A 20,778-nucleotide genomic window follows, 5' to 3' on the forward strand; every position below is an offset into this window, starting at 1 on the left:
TGCCAGTGAACTTGTGATGGCTCCATGAGGGCAGGGGCCATGTCTGTCTGGTTCCCTGCTGTATCCCTGACAACCCCTAGTACGGGGCTAGATGACAGGTGGTGCACAGCACTGATTTGTTGAATTAACTCACAATGACCTCCAGCAAGGAAGGAATGAAAGCACAGTGGAAAGAGCCCAGGTTTGGGAGTCAGACAGACCTGGTTTTCAAACCGTCCAGCTGTACCATTTATACCGGTCACACACAGGCCACCTTATCCCTCTTGGCCTCGGCCTCACCCTCTACCAAGCGGGGGTCACAACGGTCACCTCAGCGGTTGTGAGCGTGAGGTGGAAATTGTACGTAACTCAGCTCTGGGCGGACAGTACTTGCTTTTAGCTCAGAAGCACTCATACAGCCCTCCCTGTATGCCAGACACCGTTCACATGTGGTACAGGGATCCCAGAACACAATTAATTCATGTAATTCTTACAATGATCCCATGAAGTAAGACCTACTTAAATCTCTTTTGCAGTTGAGCAAATGGAGGCACAGAGAAGAAAAAAGGAACTTGCTCAGAGGCTGATGTCTCGAAGGGGCAGGGCCAGGCTTCACATCAATTCCGAAGGCCAAAATTTTAGGTGCTACACTTGGTTGTCTCTAAAGCAAGCAGTCAGTGAGTGTTAGTGCCTGTCCCTAATTTGACTATGGGGGCTACCTGACCACACAGCCAGACGAGGGTTTTCAGGTGCGACAGAGACACATGCAGACACTCCCACAGCTCACTGTTTTGTTCTGTCTGGTTTAGAGCTGTGGCCTGCTCCCATGAAATTCACCTCCAGACAGCTGTGCTGATCAAGGACCTCTCTGCCAACCTGTCCTCCTGCTATCGCCTCCACAACTATCTGCCAGAGCAAGAGACACACAGCGATGTAAAACTAAGAAAGAACAAGGAAAAAGCAAACACAGAGAAAGAGAGGGAGAGAGTGTGCAAGCTCTCAGGAGCAGCCAAAGGAGGGCTGCCCTCCTTCTCATCACCCCTGAGAACAACTGTCGACCCAGAGGGTGCCCCAGGCAGAAGTAATCTGTCCACATGGAGACCAACCACATAAAGGCTCAGCTTCCCCGCAGACCCAGGGAGCAGAGGGAAAATTAAGCCATCTCTTCTAATGGCTCAAACCTCATCATGAAGAAAGCCTTCCCTTTTTCCCCTCTATAAGATTGCATCTGCCCCACTGCCAACCACAGAGGAGATTTCATTACCAAAGTAAATCAGTGCTGCACTTGACCTTGCTTCTCCAAAGGCTCAGAATTAGTGACATCACAATACTCTACAGATGCTCAGAAATATCAGAACAACCCCCTCAAGTCAAAAACACTTGGTATTTCACTAAAAGGCTTTAAATTATTTTGATTTTACTCCAAGGAATCCAAAAATGCTTTCAATGTTTTCATTTTCTAAATGCTTAAGAGAAAAAGTATGCTCTTAGGACCTTCAGAAATCTGACTCCTGGTCTGGTTTGTGTCCTGATTCACACGTGATAAAACAGGGAACAGGCCAGAAGCCGAGGAACAGTAGCTCTGGCCCCATACTGCTCACATGACTCAGCCCCCGAGTGGCAGGGCCTCACTGTAGGGGTTCCCAAATCAACCTTCCATCCTCCTCAGAGTTACCAGCAGGTGACAGGTGCCTCCAGGGCACCTGGGGCAATACTTCTTAGGGGGTCCAGTCTCCATCTCCCACAGTCCTGATAAACACCACATTTCCCTTCCAAAGCAGCAGCAGCACAGCTCCTCCACGGTGGCCAAAGAGAGGGAGCGGAAAGGGATGTTTTCTCCCCAAGGCAGCTGCCTGGAGATGGAGGTGGCTTCAGGAGCACTGCAGCAAACACACCTCCTGCACCCCGAGTCAGACACAAGATCTTGCACTCTAACTCCTAATGCTGCTTGCTCAAAAGGATTTGCCCCATTTTAAACAAGCTGGTCACTAACACAGTCAGGAATGCTGATTTGAGGAAACAAAGAATCCATACGTCAAGAACATGCGCTCTCAGGAAGCCCTCAAAACCCGGTAACTCTCAGTATTAAAAATGGGCTCTTTTTTTTTTCTATCTTTTATTAAAATTGTAAATGGTATTGTGTTTCATTTTTTTCCTCCTTTTTCAGTTTTATTAGGTAGAATTATTACAGTTCGACTGCACATACACATTATACTGCGTGTAAATACACATACACAGTATACTGCATTTTTTTTGGTTTATATATATGCACTTCTTATTGCTTCTAAGAACAGATTAGCTCTTTCACTTTTTAAACTTACATAGTTATCAAAGGAATAAAGCCAACCCCAAAATAAGACGGGCCTTCTTATAATAACCTTTAATGAAAAAAGAATATGAAAACGAATATACGTATGTATATGTATGACTGGGACATTGTGCTGTACCCCCGAGATTGACACACTGTAACCGACTGTACTTCAATAAAAAAAAAAAAAAAAGATGGCTCCACAACCAGCACCACGTTTGTCAACAGACAAATGTGATCCCTCACACCCAGGTACAAGCCACAAAAATCTCAGCATCATAACATGTATACATTCCAAGAGCTACAAACTTCATCTACTTTACCCTGTTTTTTTCCACAGGAGAGAAAACTGAGACACAGACCAAGCGTAAGACCGTTCAAGTTTACTGGTGGACAACTCAAACCCAGAGCTTCTTGCAGTTCTCTTTCCTAGCCTACTGCCTCGGACCCCCGTTACCAACAAGAGCTCTGACACAATCATTTTCACACACACAAAACACTATTTTTATAATGGAGTTAAAGGCAAATTGGTTCAATCTACCATGGCTGCTACCTATAAAGTAAAATCAATGGAGAGAAAAAACAAAACCTGAGTTTAAAAAAAATTAATTTCCCTTTTGAACTATGTTCTTATTCTTAGCTCAAAAAACCTGGTTCCTAAAGGGACAGTGCCTTCCCCAGTAGTCCCAGTGAGAAATGAAAGCCAGTACTTGTTTTCAACCAGCATGTCCAACACTAGGCCAGTATTTTCGATGGAAACAATTTCTGGGTAAACAAACGGGGGTTGCACAAGGTAGAGTGGCCCAAAGTCACTACTCCTAACAAATCAGCTTCAAAGATTGAAGTGCTTTTCTCTGCCTTTAAAATAGGGAAGGTGCATTTTTAGGGATGAAACAAGACCCTGAAAGCAAACAGCCAGGCTGGGGAAGGGCAGCCGAGGAAAGACGCAGGCCCTGAAACTTTCTGCTCTGGGCAGCTGAGATTTTTCACCCTGATTCCATTTCACCAGACATGAGGAGGCTTCTCTGGCTGCAAAGGATCACATGAGAGCATAAAACAAATACTGAAGGTTTGGGTTCTCTCTCTCCCCCGTGTGTGTGACACCAATTGGCCAAGAGACAGAGACTCTAACGCTGCAGAAAGCAAAATTTCCCTTGTTTCCATTACATCATCCAAGCTGGAGACGGGGAGGGCAGGGCGGGGGGCACAGCTGGTGGCAGCTGCACCACCATCTGCTTTCTCCTCGGCAGTGTGTGCTAGTTTGTGCTGCAGCCTCCTACGGCTCCTGATGGTGGAGGCGCTGTATTAAAGGTACAACACCCTATTATGGAAAAGATTTCATATTATTTAGAAATACATCACTCCCGTGATAAGTTAACAACCTCTGGTAGGCTGCTGAGCCGGTTCTCTTTGAGTTTAGGTTATTTGTTTGCATCTCTTTAGACTCAGCCACAGTGCAAACTCTGTCAACTCAATGTGCCCAATTAGACAAGCAGAATGAACACAAAACCACCTGTCATCTGCTTCCCAAAAGGGAAGCAGCCAAACAGGACAGGTCAGCAGCTGGAAGCCTTTAGGGAAGGTATAGGGAAAGTCCCAACCCAGTGTACCAGCTCCAGATTAGTGGAGGGGTGCGTGCTGCCACCTTTGGCATCCGCAGCCCTCTGGTCAACCGGTCTTGTCCTCTTGGAGTTCAGAACACACTGTGCAGGGTCCTCATGTAGAAGGGGAGACTGGTGAGAGCAGCTTGGGGGTCAGTGCCTTGTCTGGCCACTCAAATGCAAACTGGCAACACAGCAGCAAACTGGTGGTTCAAGGTCAGATAGAGTCCAGGGAAATGTTTTATTTGGCCTATACGGGTTTGCATTTAAAAAAAAAAGTGCTGGCTTTTAAAAATGAGTAGATTTCATACCTAAACACCTAGCTTGCCAGATATGGCAGCACCAGGCTCCATTTCTACGCGGCTCCAGTTAGTTATCTGGAGCTCAGCAGCAGCGCATCTTTCAAATGGGGCGTACACTCAGGAGAACTGGTCCCCACAGCTGGCATCTGCATATGCCACTGCAACTGCCTCTGCTCCTACCAGGCCCTTGGGAGCTTCTGCTGTAACACTGCTGACCACCGAGAAGCAGCAGCCCCAGGGAATGATTTCCTTTATTGACTCTCCTCTTCAGTTGAGATTTCGTCCCTTGGATGGCCAACTAAAATTCTACAAACATCATTCAATCCAATACAAGGAGTGGGTCTCAGCAGAAGGCTAGCTACAGCGATCCCTTCCCACAAAAGCAGGCTGCAGCATTTCGCAGAGGCATTTCAGATCACTTACCATACATCTTGCCTTCATCCGATAAGATGATTTTCCTCCTCCCACATGGCGGATAGATAGCCAGGGCTTCCTGAAAGCTCTGCTCAATGTCGGGGCTCCAGACCCCTTCCGCATCATTGTCAATGGGCTTATCCGCAGAGTCACTCATCCTTTCCATGTTTTCGGCAGGGCTCTCACTGCCGCTCCAGCTGCTGGGCTCAATTTTGGCGGTTGGATTTTCCAAGCCGAAGCCTGGAGCCTTTTCAAGAAAATAAACCTGAGAGAGAAATCAAAGAATACTATGGTGAGGATGAGGGAACCATCAACAGACTGCTCTTGGTGGTTCTGCTGCACATTCTTCAGTGGCCAGCTTTGCTTGGAGAATAACTCCTAGGAGAGAATATAGAACTTTGGAGATCCAAGTGGCTTTTGTTCATTTTGTATTACGTTAGGCACTCATACAGAAATGCAATGGCAGGCAGAAGCTGGATAATCTTCACAGATGACAGGAAATTTTCATCTGTGAATTGTACTCACTCTGAGTTGCAAGTTCACAGTGAATCATGCCAAACCATTTACTAAGTAAGTATCTACTATCTACCAGGAGCACTTTGCTCGATGATAATCAAATCTCCAGAGCAGAACAAGTTGCTTAAAAGAAAATAAAGTAAAACAAAAGATGTCTGCCTCACTGTGGCAACTGGTATGATAACTGTGAAATGTCAAACCATCCCACTGTTTGTCACTGGGATCACCAAGATGCAGGATGCTGGCAGAATGCAGGACGGAGGAAAGGAGGTTATTTTGTTATCACAAATACTCATTCTACAGACAGCAATGCCAGCTGACCTAGACCTGCTATTCTATAGCATTTGATCTGCAGGGCTTTCTACCCTGTACAGTCAGGGCACTTTGCCACTCTCAGCTGCTAGACTGCGGCCTTGAAGGAGGGACCAAGTTGTCCCCACTCCTGTTTTCCCTGCAACCACCACCACAAGTGGCCAGCACATTTGCAGAAATGTTTTACACCCACATGGGGCACTTCATCAGGTAGCCTCCTGGGAATTCCTGATCACATGAAAACTGTGCGGGAGGCTTTCATTTATTTTTCTGAAGCACTGACAGTTATAGAGCCAAAAGAAATCTTTCTCAAAGATTTATTCCCCTTAAATTATGCATGTAACCTATGGTCATGAAAGGATAAGCTTTCCAAACAAATGTCAAACTGGCACAAACACCAATGTGAAAATGATCTAATCCAGTCCCCCTGCTGTCTGCCCACTAACATGTCGATATTCCTTTGTTGAAAAGGCATCAGATCATTCATGAAAAGACTCCCCCAAAAGGGGGATAAGAATTGCTCCCAGAGACTGATGGAAGAGGGGAGGCACAGGGCCCGAGTAGGGAGAGCTTAGTGTGTTCTCCATTCCAGCCCCTTCTGCCACCTCAAGTCCACGGGACCTTTCAACAGAGGCAGCCAGGAGGGAAGCAGATGTGGGCGGCCCCACTAGGTACCAGGCACTACTCTGTATTCCAGGGCAGTCACCCCTGAAAGCAAGCACCCGGCCTCCTTTCCCTCTCTCTCCCAGCTGAATCCCTTTTCCCGCCCTCCCCCACCTGCGTACATCAACAGACTCCAGGTGCAGAAACTCTGAGGCGCAGGAACATTACACAATAAATGGTCTAACCAGTGGGTGCTTTTGGCTCTGTACCCTGACAGCTTTTTAGATTTGGCAGCACCTGGATAAAAGAAACCCCCAGGTTGTCTGCCTTTAAATACTGCCACTGATCCATCTTTCAAAGAACTTGTCAGCAAAATATTTACTACTTCTTACCAACACATGTACACTGACACAGGACTTTAAAAACCGCCGAATGTTAAAGGTATAAATTATGCCACAAGAAAGGGTTTTGTGATTGCCCTTCAGATGAACTCTGCAGTGTGGGCCTTTTGAATTCTCAAATTATTGGATTCATTTTTTGGTTGGGATCTAAGCATCTTATAAAATTCAAGCTGAACTACATGCTACCCTCGAGTCTGTTCTAGCTCTGAAGCAGTTTATTAGTGAAATTACGAGAATACAAGTGAATTCTCTGAGCAGTGGCTAGCCGCCCACCATCTCCCTCTGCCCCGACCCCAAAACAAAACAAAACAAAACAAACAAAAACAGACACATACCAGGGGGGAAAAAAAAAAAACCACAGGCCAGTCCTTAGCTCTGGGCAGCTCAAAGCAGCATGAATTCGCTCCAGGGAGGCACATTTTAAGATTAAACTCTGGGTGGGGCCAGCGCTCGATCACTATGGTAGAGGAGTGGAATCCAGGGGACCAGGGGATCTTTATTTGACTAAAAAGGACATCACCATATAATTGAAAGCCTCAGAGCCTCCAGACCCAAACACAACACCTTTTAATCCAATGCCTGAAGTCCCCTCTGACATCTCTCATCTATTGGTCAATGTCTGCCTGAACATCACCAGTGACAAGGAACCCACCACCTCCCCAACACCACCTTCTCTGTTTTCTTTTCACCACATGCTGAAATTATTCCATCTATTAAGCTAAAACTCACCTGGTTAAGTTCTACCTGTCTGTCCCTTGAGGTTCTATCTACCCCTTGGGAAAGCAAATCTCCCCCAAGACACCCATTTATATATGACAAAAGCAGCTCTCAGTCTCCTGACTGTGTTCCAGACTAGACACAATTCACATCACCCATCAGCTCAGCCCAATTTGCCCACAACCTTCAATAAATGACACTCAGAGGTAGAGTTACAATCCATAAAACCTCTAAGCCCCCACACTCTAAGTGCTGTTCCTGAATTCCATCTCTTCAGCAATCGGTTTAGGAGCTAAAATCAGAAATTTATATTAATTCTACTAAATTCCATTATTTTTAGCCTTAGCCAATAGCCCAAAACTGGTAAGATCTTTCTGAATCAAAATTGCCAACCTTAGTGTCCCCAGACACTGAACAACCTCTAAAGGTATTACACACGGGGAGGGGGTTAGACCTGTTCTGTGGGAAGTTCCAAAGAAGATTCTGGCTCAACATAAGGAAAGATTTCCTGCTAGTTGAACTGTTCAACAAGGGTTAGACTGCCTTATAAGACAGGCAGCAGAGCTGTGCAGACAACCCCTTCAATTTACCTCTAAAGCCGAGAGTCCCTGGCTGTTTGGGGAATGCAGTATTAGCTAGCCTTAATTGATCTGTCCACTCCGGAGGCACAGGCGCTGTTCTAAACGTTCAAGTGTTTTTATTCATTTACTGCAAAGGGAAGAACTCCGTGTCCAGGCTCTTGCCATTTGGTCAACTGGAGCTCAGCAGGATGGAATTACCTACTCTGGACGAGGGCCAGGACACAGCCCCAGAAGCTACCAGATACATAATCCACAGACTTATACAGGCCTTTGGTTTTACAACCTAATTGTAAGATGAGGCCCTGTATGGGCAGAGAGATTCCGATCACAAGACTGGGGCTAGCTGAGAAAAGCTCCTCGTACTGGATACCAAAATAACCATTCTGGCATTCCATCCCTCAGTTTCCTTCCAGCCTAGATCAAAATCCACCTCATCCTGGAAACCAACCTTGTATCCAGTGGCTGTGAGCGCATCAGCCACACATTAGGAGTATCCTAAAAATGTATGGAATTGGTTAACCACCACCCAACCTACCTGGCTTCTGAATGCGCAGTAACAAGCACCGGCTCGTTACCAACAAGACCTCATCAAGTGAGTGACGCACAGCGTATCTGTGCCTGCAGAGCTGACGTCTTCACCTCCTCGTACAGCCTGGGAGCAAGGGGGTCAACTTTCACTTACTTCAGTAAGTGAAGAAGAACACAGTATTGGGGGTTGGGGGAGAGGGCTGTGATACGAAGACTCAAATTGATCTGGGTTCCAAATCTGGCTCACCCATTAGCCAGGCAGCCCAGGCTAAATCAGTTAATCTCTGGAAGCTCAGGTTTTAATTTATACAATGAAAATAATAAATTAAATGCAATTCCAACACAGAAGAATCATTAAGGGGTAGAGGGACTCTACCCTATCAGGTTGCCATAAAGATCTGGTGAGACAGTGAGTGAAGCTTCCCTGTCATCTGTAAAACCAGACTTGTTTTCAAGTCCATCATCTCTAGACAGTGGTATGGACCTTGTGATGCCCAAACACCTACTGATAATGGGATGGAAAAGAAAGGAAGGAGCGTCCCTAATGGTTCCCTCTGGGAAATAAACTTGAAGGATCAGTCTTCCTTAAGATCTTCAGGTGCCTAAATGGAAATTTTAGATTGGTAACAAACACTTTTATTTCTAATGCACACGTTCAATAGTTTTCATACTCTTCTGGGAAGTCTGGTTCAGGGGAATAATCCTAAATCTAAATGAATGCCTAGAAAGAAAAAGAGAAGGGAATTCTTGTTTGTTGAAAACATACTGTGTAGCCCCCAGGTGCCTCAGTTTCCATCATTAACACTTTTCTAAAAGCTCCTTTTCCCCCGAAACTCTTCCCAGCCACACTAGAACAAACTCCAAAAATAGGTGTTACCAGTAATGCAACTATTTCTGCTACCTGCCCCAATGGCCATATTCCCTAAATGGTTCATCCTTTTTCACAGTTACCCTCTGACAACTTCAAGAAGGGTAAGTGAGCACACTGGAATGACATCATATATATATATATATATATATATATATATATATATATATATATATATATATATATATATATATATACACACACACATATATATTCAACCAACATGTGTTTTAATATAAAAGTCTAGGGGAAGAAGGGAGTAGGTTAGCTAGCCAAATGCAGATGCTTCTGACACCAACTCTATTCTAGGGGCGTATGCACAAGGGGTAGGACATAGGACACAGGAATCGGCTGCTCCCTTCATCTTAATTCCTGTGGGTCTCATAATGTAAGCATCTCACCCACTTACGGGTGATTTAAAAGCTCTTAAATAAAAGGGTTAATTATAACTAATCCTCAGGATTAATGAAATGTCACTGAACGTGAGCGTCTCAAAAAAAAATCCATACAGCTTATTTTAGCCAATGTCTTTGTACTCTATGAGGCAATAAGAAAAGAACTGGACTGGACATCAGGACTCTTGTTTGGACCTGAGTAGCCCAGGACCACACAGTACTTGCAGCTCTCCATCTACCTAGATTCCACCATTAACACTGAAGGAGACCAAATTCATCATTCATCACCTTGTGCTCCCATAGACTACCTATCATAGAATTCAGTTTACGTTGGTTTATTATCGCTCCCCACACCCACACCCCAATGTCCCTCAGAGCAGGAACTGCTCCCATCACCACAGTATCCCCTGTGCCAGCACAGTACCTGGCATAATAAAATATTCAAAGAAAAGAAGAATGAGCCAACAGCCAAATGGCACAGACATTTTTCAATAACGTGACTGAACCTATCACTCAAGCTTTCCATGAGAAGGGGCAGACTTCCTGTTCCTCACCCTGACCCTGGCCAAGATTTTAATGACCAATAAGAGCCCCAGAGGAAATCACCAAATCAGGAAGATGTGAGAGGACAGACTTATGCCAGGCACAGCTTGTATAACCAAGAGCTGGCTGTCTGATCCAATTTCTTATTTATTAATCATGATTACTGACAACCAAGAGTCTTTCTATGTTAAAGAACCAAATGTAATTGGGTCTTCTTCTACCGCACACAATCCTTATTTGAGTGGGACGGTAATATTTGAGATGTAGTATTTTACCTTCTCTCCTTCTCTTTTCACTTGGCCACTGGAGAAGATGAGAACCAGAAGGTGACAGCTGTAAGAAAAGCTATAAAGGAGGCAAAGTAGCAAAGGTGTAGAGACTGGAAGCCAAAGAGGTGGCCAAGGAAGAAATTTGACAAGGCTAAAAAATGGTAGCAAAGCAAATTTGAGTGAATTACTGAATGAAAAAGGCAACATATAGGGAGTGGCACAGAGAGGAAAGTATATATATACACACACACACACACATATATACATATATATAAGTAAGAGTTCAGGGGAATGCGGAAAGAGGTGATGGGTTTAAAAAAAGAAAATCACATAGTTGGAATGGTATTTGTCGTAGACAACTCAACCAAGTATTTGATGGCTTGAAGGTCACTGTGATCTTAGTGAATGCCCACATTTTTCTCAAAAGAGAAAAGCTACTCTTCAATAAAAAGATTAGGGGAAAAAGGTGCTTTACTTCCAAAAAGAACTGGTACTGCAAATCCAAATTCAGCCTTCTCCCACTGAACCAGGTTTCAAGCCCAACTCTGGAAGCTTTCACCTGCAGGGTCTTATTTAATAACTGCACTACCCTCCCTGGGTATTATTTCCACCTGATGAGGTCCAGAGGCTTAAATAAGTTGACCAAAGTCATATATCATTAACAGAGACCCTGCTCCAGATAGAATGTAAATTCCATGGAACAATCAGCCTCGAACTACACTCTCGCTAGACTGAGCTGGAGGCTGGGTTTCTAAGGGAGAGAATGTAAATAGGGCTGAGTTCTCAGCTCTGTCCATGACTGACACCATCAAGCTCCATCTAATTAATTCCTAATGAATAGTGATGATACTGACTCACCTCCTTGGGTACTTGGGAGGAATGCCATGTATTAAAGATGGTTAATCACCTTTGCATATGTAAATGGGGCAAGTTATTATTTTCCTACCATTTCAGACACTAGCCCAACTTGCTAACAAGTGGCCTGAGAAACACAGGTGAGGGTGGTCAGTCTGGAGTCTGAAGGCAGCCTCCAGAGAGACGGAACTGCAGAGTGTAAAGTCATTTCAGAGAGAAAGCAGAACTTTCAGGGAACGCTAACACTGAGAACTGAGGCCACATCTGTGTATAGCCAGTAGCAGCCGGTGAGCCTCAGTGTCACACACTCCAGTTGCCAATAGGTTCCCTCTAATTTCAGAAGGAAGGAGCAGATAATTACTCCTCATTTTCAAAAAATCACTTCGATATCAACAAGCCAATACCTCTTCAGCAAGACCCTGATGCTGAGCACCCCATCAGAGGACTTAGCATTACCCTCCTGAGATTCCCTGATTAATTCTCCGCTCCATCGGCCCTAAGTACTTGCCCAGGTCACAGCTCAAGAAAGGCTCTGATTGATTTCATGCCATGCAGTTCTGTATTACCAGCCTTGATGGGAATCACCTTCCCCATCCCCTTAATGACTCTGTTAGCCACTGAGAACAGAAATTCCTGCCTCTTCCTTTCCCCTTCACCACCACTGGGCAAGCTAACCACTGCTCTCCTTCATCAGCAGGCTCCTTCAAAAAGACAAGGCCATGCACTCAGGTCCAGGCAGCCTCTGCCATCTGACCATTCCAAGTAAAGGCTTGTATCCAGACAGCGCACCTACGAGGTGAGCGTGAGCTGGATGACACGGCTCACAGCCTAAGTCACAGACCCCTGGAAGGTGGGCTATTTAACTTTAGGAAACACATTTCCAAGCCAGAAACAGAAGCTTCTCTAATGCTCTAAGAGGGGGTGGGGAACACGTCACAAGAGTTAGCAGTAGCTGTCACCAAGCATTTTAAAAGGAAAGTGTACAAGCCCTTTCCCAGGAGCAACAGTCAAAGAAAACCCCGCAAACTAACTCAATTCCGACAGACCTGAAGAGGGAACATACATTTAGGGTAGACTCACCAATCCTCATGTTTACTAAAAACAAAGAAAACAAAAAACAGGAAACTAAAACTCTTTACTCACTAAGTTATGGGTAACGTGACTTCCTTAGTTCGTATAACGTGACTTCCTTAGTTCGTAAGATTCACCATCAGACTAGCAGATACCTCAGCATTTTAAGTGATAATGAGTACAAACTGCAAATCAAAAGTAGATAGTTCACATTTTAAAAGAGATCAACACACCAGATAAATACATACGCTGTGTTCAGTCAAACCCTAAGACAAGCATTTCAGAAGGGTCCATCTCAGCCTCAGGCCAGAGGGAATGCCTACAAATGGGCCTCATGCAAACAAGGTGCTGGTCCCTGGGTGGCAAGTCTATCGGTCATGCCTGGGGTGTCACCCTTCTTATGAAAGCTGATGGAGACTCATTCAATGTTTCCCAGTCCATTGCCAGCCAGTTTAATGATATGTTGGCTCTGGACGGACTCTGAGCCCCAGCCGCTGACCTGCCCAGATGCAGCTCCTTCGGCTATTAGGAATCCTAACTCTGCGGCATCGGGAGTGGCCCTCCCCACCCTACATAGAGACATGGTCCTGGGCCGCCTTTTCCAGCTTCTGTGACTTAGGACGCCTCTCCCATTCCGGTCGTGGATTACCACAGCATACTGAGGGACCGAAGCAACAGGTGGGTGCACAGTTCCCTTCTGACTGGGTCATAAGCCAATCAAGAAGGAAAACTGAAAGAAGATGGCATTTGAAAGCGCAGAACTGTCAGGTCCAAGCTCTGCTCTGGTTCTCTGACTAGGTACCCTGGCGTTCAAATGCTCCTGAAAGAGCCCACGATCCACGTAGACACCACCAGCGCCAGATCAGAGGATGCAAAATCTAGGATACAACGTGCCCAGAAGGAAAAGACTCCTCTTTGCTGCCAACTTAGGGCGACCCAGAACACAATGCATGCAACTAATTTTGTCCCTTTCCATCCTCTCAACTGTCACAAATCAGTATATCACATTTTTGTGTGGGCATTGATCTGCTCTATCTTATTTTAAATACCCACTTCTAATGGGTCTGACCGTCGAGATCCTGATCCCATACCATACAGAATTATCTTTTGAGTCTCAACACATGATCGTAAAACTCCTTGGGAGGAGAAATAGAACTTGTGTGACCTCTAGGACAGAGGGCAGTGGCACACGGCATTAGGACACTGGATAAAAGAGGGACAAGATAAAACAGCAGGTAGAACTAACCTGTTTATTCCAGAGTTATCTTAGAGAAGTGTATTCCAGGAGCTCTAAATAAACTGCTCTTATTGAACTATGCTTTTACGTGATTCCATGAGCATACTCAGAAATGTCCCATGAATTGTCACTGTATGTACTCCAAGAGGTTAAGTTTGTCCCTCATCACATCACACAGATTGCTCTTTACAAAGGTCCCAAAGGGAAGTTTAATAACCAACAAAACACCACGTGCTTTTCACCTTGTGTTCACCCAATTAGGCTTACTCGCTGCCAGAGCACTGGGCCCCACTGGCAGCCCCTCAGAGAAAGCATGGGGGTTATGCCGTTGTCAAGTCTGGTTTCACTGCCAAATCCACGTTAGGCCCCTACCTCAATCCCCTTCTTTTTCTTCCGTCTTTTCCCCACTTTTTAATTTATGCTCTTTTATAGCCTTGTAAGCTGCCTTAAATTCATTGAAACAAAACAGGGAAGAATCATGAAGGGAAATGATTTCTGTTTGCCTTTTGTCATCTGTTTCAATTTAATATGGTAAAAGATTTATTAACCACCCCCAATATCTTCCCACCCATGTGCCAGGCACTGAAGATGGAAATAAACATTCTCCCCTCCATGCCCTCAAGGAGCCCCCTTCCAGCAGGGAGACAGATAAGCAGGTTAATTTTCCATCAAGACGTCAAGTCCCTTGCCGGGAAGCCTGCCCTCCCCTGGCCCACACCCTCCCCATGTTCCTGCAGGGAGCACCTTCGGTCCCCAGGACAAATAAACCCCCCTCACTCGCTGCAAAGGAATGATATGTCTGTGTGGCCGTCAACCTTGTGGGTTTGTGAGATCTTTAAGGCTTAGATCCACACCTTTAGTCAATTTCCTATTCTTGGCATTTAACGAAGGTCTGGCACACAGTCAATGCTCCCTCACAATAATGACCAAAAGGAATGAGCCCATGGATGAGGGAAAAAATGAATGGACAAGGGTATGAATATAAAATGTCGAAAGAGGGATAAACCAAGTGCTGCTGGGGCACAGAAACAGGAGCTGACACTGTTTCTAGGGTCAACAAGGGCCTCATGGGAGGTGAAGCTTAGGCTAGTTGTTAAGTCTGTGTAGGACTTGCTGGGCTGATTACGAGAAAACACAGGGAGGCCTGTGCAGGGAAGGGTATCTGTGGAGGGGATTTGGTGAAGAAGGGACAAAGAAAGAAAACAGAAAGGTTGGAGCAGCAGCTATAACAGTAAGCTGAGCTAGATCACAAGGGGCCACACACACAGGGACAAACAGTTTGAACTGTTTCACACAAAGGAGGCAAGGAAGACCTGCAACGCCAGGAGTGTGTAAGCAACTCCTACAGGAGTGTGGGAATGTGTGTGTATTTGGGGGGACAGGCAATTTTATAAATCTGGAATCTGAATTTTTTTTTTTAATCTAAAGCATTTTCAGTGTGGTCCAAGGCCAAAAGAGTTCTCTAGAAAAATTCAAGTGTTACAATGTGGCATACCCCTTAAGCATTCCAAATTTATAAAGGCGTTTTAATGCACCAAAGACAGTGACAGTTTATCCAGGTGAGCTTGTTTAAACAGCCCAGAGCCACAGGATTAACTCTGCTTGATGCCCAGTCACTCAGCTCTTCCAGTAAACCCTCTCAGACTTGGTCTCGGAGCACTCCACGTATTTCCCTGGTCCCTAAAGATAGCTATGTGCTGACAGGGCGGTCCTCCTGAACCCAGCATGGGGACTAGACAGTGATGCTCACACAGTGACACCCCTGTCTTTGAATGACCAACATGCAAATGCCAGCTAATCCCAACGTGAGCAAGTGCATTAACAAACCAAAACACACAACACTGCTTGTTCACAAATGTCCACCGATGCCCAGTGTCACTGATACCACTGGGTCCCCACCCTTCTGGTGAGAAACACATCTGCCATTTAATGATGACACAGGGACGGAGCAGCTGCAAAACAGGTCTTACACTGAGAGGGACGAAAAGTCAGGGGCCAATTAAAGCCTCACCCTCGCCCCCATCCCTGTCCTCCAAACTGATACCTGGTCCTTGGTTTATACCCAATGGAACTTCAACAGGAGAATGAAATCATGGCACTTGGGCTGGAAATTGGCTGAGGCAGAGTAAGTGAGTATATTCCTCCTTAGACAATGCACCAGGCATTCAAATTAACGAATATTACTTGAGCACCTACTGTATGCACAACAGACAACCCTAAGGAGTCCACCAGCACTACAGGGCACACAACGGAGCAAGACCCCCCAGGCAAAGAGGCATGGACAGAAAGGCTGAAAACACTCAGTTCTGAAATCTGGCTTCACTGCCGCCCGGCCCAAGGTGCTCTGAGGGAGATCTGACCCTGACCATGAGACCCACCACCGGACTCCTCCCTCCTCACCCCCCAGCCCCTACCCTACCTCCCAGCAAATGAATCCGCTGTATCAAGTGAAAAGGCAAAAGGCAGCAACTTGATTCAACCAGTACTTCTGCAGCTTCCCAGCACACACACAGATAAGGAGTCTCTTTTGAAAAATTTAATAAAGGTGAGGGATAGGTACTTCTTCCCAGGACCTCTCCCTCCTAGAATTCTGCTAACCCTGGTAGAAGAACAGGAACTTCTCTCTCTAATCAAAATGCAACCCATGTCCAATTACACCTACGAAATGCCACCAAAGCCCTCCCTCTCTCGGACAGTCAGCGTTGATTCCCTCTCAGTCCAACTTACTATAGATGACTCTACTTACAGGATGAGACTTGAGAGACCACAGGCCCAAAAGCAAAAGCAAATGAACCCAAACCCTCACACAGACCTGGCATAGTGGGCAATGACACCTTCAAAGTCACTTCTCTATATGAAGGATCTGTCTCTAAAAGCACCCAAGAACATCCAAAAAGGGTTTTTCAGGCCCTGGGTGAGGGAACCCAATCTCTCAGACCCCTCTGAGAGTTTCTTCTACTCAGAGAACCTGGCTGAATCAGCACCGAAGGGAGGGCCATCATCTCAGGCTTCTCCCAACCCTTCCAATGCAACAAGTCACCAAAAACGACCACTCAGCCCCTCCTCTCCACCTGCACTAACTTTGCTCCTGTTTCACAGGCAGGATCTCATCTTCTCTTTGACCTGGGCTGTCCCTTACGGCCCAACACCACCACCGCTACCAACAACCTGTTGCTGCCAGGTCTCAATCCTGGATGTACATCGAGATGACACAGGTGGCTCCTTAATCAGCTCTGCTGCCAGAAGTATTGAATTAGAATCCCCTGGGGATGTTATTTTAGCTAGCCTCTCCTGCACCATTCTTCAGCCAGAGAAGTTTTCCTAAAATACAAATATAACTTTAATCATACACTCATTTTAAACCTTACTGCAGATGCCCATGCCCTCTAGAACCCAACTACATAATAGGGCACCCACAGCCTTAACCACCCGCTCCCAGCCTGCTTCTCAGGCACCTGTGCAGTCCCCTTCAATCCAGCCAGGGATCACTCTAAGGTGTCCAGACACAGCAGGCTGCCTGCTTCACCCCCTCAGCCACCTGGGTCCTTCTGCTCAGATGCCTCTCTCACCAGTAACTCCATCTAATGAATGTCTACTGGTCCTTTCAAGACCACGGCCAGCAACTTCTCCTCTGGGAAGTTTGGGCAGATTTCCCCACTAGCAGAAGTCACTTCTGCGTCCTCATAGCATTGCAAACAAACTTCCAACACCATACTTGGTTCGCTACACTGTAATTTCTCTTAAGAAACTATCTCCCAACTAATCACTAAGTTCCTTGGCATTTGAACTCTCCACCCATTAGCTGTATCCCCGGGTGTTCGTGAGTGTGCGTATGTATGCACGCAAAATGGGAATTAACATGACCCACCTGCTGTAAAGACTGAATGAGACGTTATGTAAAGTACAGGTGCTCAATCACCGGCGGCAACCACTGTGCACATCACTAACCTGCATGCTTACAGGTCAGTGGGTATGTGCACACACAACTTAGAACTGTGCCCGACACACTGCAGGTTCTCAAATAATTGTTGAATGAATGTAGACAGCTATAATTAATAATTAATGCGTATGTATCTGCCATTCCTACTACACTGCAGATCCGCAGAAGGCAGGGACCATGTCCCATTCATTTCTGCACCTCATCCCCCCAACTCGATAAATAATTGTTCCATTTAGTGTAACATAAAATGTTAATACAATCTCTGTGACTATTGAGAAATCCATCCTCATCTAAGAAATCACAAAGACAGCCTCAGGCAACCTCCAGACCAGAACCACAGAAAGAAATAAAATACTCAGTAGGTTCGAAGCCTTCCTCCAGTCTCCAAAAACCCAGACTAGTTGCCTCTGCCGGCCCCCCGCCTCAAGGCAGGGCCTGCCGCCTAACTGATGACACGCACCCCTCCTCCCCAGTCTGAGGCGCCCCAGCCCTGCTGCAGCAGCTGCTCCACCTGGGAGCGGAGGGGGAGCCCGCCCTTTCAGCTCACAGCCAGTTCACCCCCAGGGGCCTGGGGGCTGCAGTCACCGGCCAAAGTGTCAGGTTACCACAAAAATAACAGCGAGCCTACACCAGGCAGGCGTGCAGGCCAAGTGCAGGAGGGAAGAGGTGAGAAAGAGAAAACCAGGAGGAAAAAAGCAGACATTTGAGTTTGAGTCAAAGAGGAACTGGGTTTTACAAAATGTACTTTAAATTCATAAGCACACCCTTAACATCACCACTTACAGCCCCTGCAATAACTCATTCATTTAGCATCCAATCCAGAGTAGCTTATATTTATATTATACTTAACTACTTTGAATGTGCTTTTAAAAACATTATTTTAAGAGAGGGATGGTTTTTTTTTTTAAGTTTGCTTATTTAATACTATTTATAAAAGTCAGATTTGGGTCAATGAAGATTTCAACAAGTATTCCCATTCAACCAACTCCTGATATTACTCAGCCTTCATTTCCTCAAAACTAAATCCAAACATGACAGAGCTACTTAGGTCTAGTGAAGAAGGGACAGGACTTCAAGAGAGAAAAGGCCAATAAAAAGTATTTATGCATTTTTTTTTCCTAAAATAAAATCACAGTTCACTCCCGTGCTACCCTCGTGCAGGAACACTGCTGGCTTGATGTGGTCTGACCCAGCCTGGGTACTTCAGACAAAGTTAACTTCAATCACTGCAGGGAGTTAGCAGGTTATTGAATCTCCATCCACTGTGCTTTCATCTTGATTCACTTCACACACTACACTTCTTCAATTGGCTCCTCGCAACTGTTTTATAAGAGGGTGGGTAGAGACCCAGCCACAAAGAAAGATGCCCTTCTTCCGCTGGGCAGGTAAACCCCAGGCCAGGCAGTGTACTACCGGATGGGTGAAGGTTCCCATTGTAATCTCTTACGTGTGAGAGCCGCGGTGAATGCCCTGGCAGGAGACGATGCTAACTCTAAGAGGCACGTTAGATTCCCAGTCTGAAGGTGTTGAAAGGGAGGAAGATTAAAAAAAAAAAAAAATCCAAACAGAAAAGAAAAAAGAGATTCTCTATGTTTTTATTTTTTAAAAATTTAAAAACTAATTTTGATGGGGAAAGGTACCTCAGTGTCACATTATTCCATAGTTACTGATTTATGTTTCATGCTAAAATATCAAGGTTAGAAGTACTAGATGGTACAGCAGCATTGTAAGTGGGACTCTATAGCAAACGCTTAAAAAGGGGGCTGGGGGACTTTAAAATGACAATCTTAGTGGCAGCCAACAGCAGCTGACAGACATGCAGACTAGCAGATTGTCTGTTTCATTTTTTTTAACTTTTAAGAAATAGCTCTCTCCCACTCAAATCAATAGAAACTTCAGAGAAGGAACCTAATACGAGCAGAGTTTGACCTCTATAAATTAAGAACGTCATATAAGCAGTGAAATGCTGGACAGTTTCATTCTGCTTTAAAACCAGTCAGTCTAATGCCCAGAAGAGAGCCTCTCATGCCCCTCGCCCCTCCGCGTGCGGTCAAGATTCACACAGCTCATGCAGGACATATCACACCGTGCAGTTATCAACCAGCATGGCCACTGCTAGAAGATCTTTAATCATCCTGATTTGTTTTTTTTTTACCATAAAAGCTCTCATTATTATCCCAGCTCTCTTTGCTTGTTCAGCGTGCCTGGTCACTTACAGGAGGATGAGAAAAACCCAGGGACGCGGCTCATCTTTCCCCAGCCGTGTCTCCCAGGGAGCGTTTGTGTCCCTGCAGCACATTGCCACGCCACCGCACTGGCCGGCACGCCAGGTTTAAAATTAGCCGAGCCCTGGAGAGCCACGGGTAACCTTCTGACAAGGTTAGCTAGCAGAGCAGAGCACAGCTCAGCGAGGGACATTAATAAGAAGCCAAGGAGAGCTTTTCAACAAGTCCATTAGGGTCTCTCGGAACCCTTGCAAGTCTTGGATGCTGGGGGAGCTGGGGCACCAGCATCAAGAAGCTGACCCGGGCTCGTATTTTAATCCCACCGAGTCAGCAGCTTCCTTTATAGGCGACAACACAACCTCCAAAAGTGTTTCTCCAAGTTTAAATTCAACATACTCGGCCGCTGATAATAGTATAATTTTTAAATCTGGACTTCAGAAATATAACGTTTATGGAACACTTCTAATTATAGAGTGAATACCCAGAGACAACCAAAAAAGTGGAACATACAGAAACATACACAGGAGAAAATGAACTTTACCCACAAGCCTCCACCAAACACTGACAATAGTCACTGCTAACAATGCATTCTGATGTATTTTCTTACCCTAGTAGCATTATTATTATTGCTGTTGTTACTATTATTCTGTCTAGTTTGGGGTTCTTTTACTGTCCACGTAACATTCTGCATTCAGCATCCCTGGGATCCTGAAATCTTTGCATTTGTGAAGTTTAAGAGGTATAGTATTCCATGTCATAAATATATTATGACTTGACTATTTCCTCAAGGTTGGACATTTAGAGTTTCCCCGACTTGTCATGTATGGTAAACATCCTTGTAGTGATTTCCTACATACAGAAGCCGAGTCCAGGGGCAGGAATAACTTGAAGGCACTGGTGCATACAGAGGACCTTGTGAAGACAGGGACTGTGCCCATCACATTAGAGTTTTCTGAATAAAGGAACATGTCTCAGAGCTTTCCAAATAGACAACCCATATTCTAATGTGACACTTGCCAAGCACCTACCAAGAGATCCTCAGGCCCAGCACCACACAAAGTCCCCTCAGTGCTGAGATAAAGAAGACAAGCAAGGAATCCATCTGACACCTCT

At 45.5% G+C, this 20,778-nt stretch overlaps 1 protein-coding gene across 14 annotated transcripts in view; it reads right to left on the reverse strand.

Annotated features, from left to right (window-relative positions):
- The window catches only part of TEAD1 (TEA domain transcription factor 1), a 236,966-nt gene that overhangs the window by 151,440 nt on the left and 64,748 nt on the right, over nucleotides 1-20,778 (reverse strand). For 11 of the 14 annotated variants that reach the window (XM_032489002.1, XM_032489008.1, XM_032489005.1 and 8 more), the window contains one exon: nucleotides 4,614-4,869. In XM_032489002.1, coding sequence (XP_032344893.1) covers nucleotides 4,614-4,770 — 157 coding nt within the window. In that variant the 5' untranslated portion in view covers nucleotides 4,771-4,869. Of the gene's footprint in view, nucleotides 1-4,613; nucleotides 4,870-7,743; nucleotides 7,764-19,595; nucleotides 19,724-20,778 lie in introns of those variants that run through there. The other 3 variants (XM_032489006.1, XM_032489000.1, XM_032489007.1) reach the window with 3 other exon arrangements.

The sequence above is a fragment of the Camelus ferus genome, chromosome 10, assembly GCF_009834535.1.
Source record: "Camelus ferus isolate YT-003-E chromosome 10, BCGSAC_Cfer_1.0, whole genome shotgun sequence".
Classification (NCBI taxonomy): domain Eukaryota; kingdom Metazoa; phylum Chordata; class Mammalia; order Artiodactyla; family Camelidae; genus Camelus; species Camelus ferus.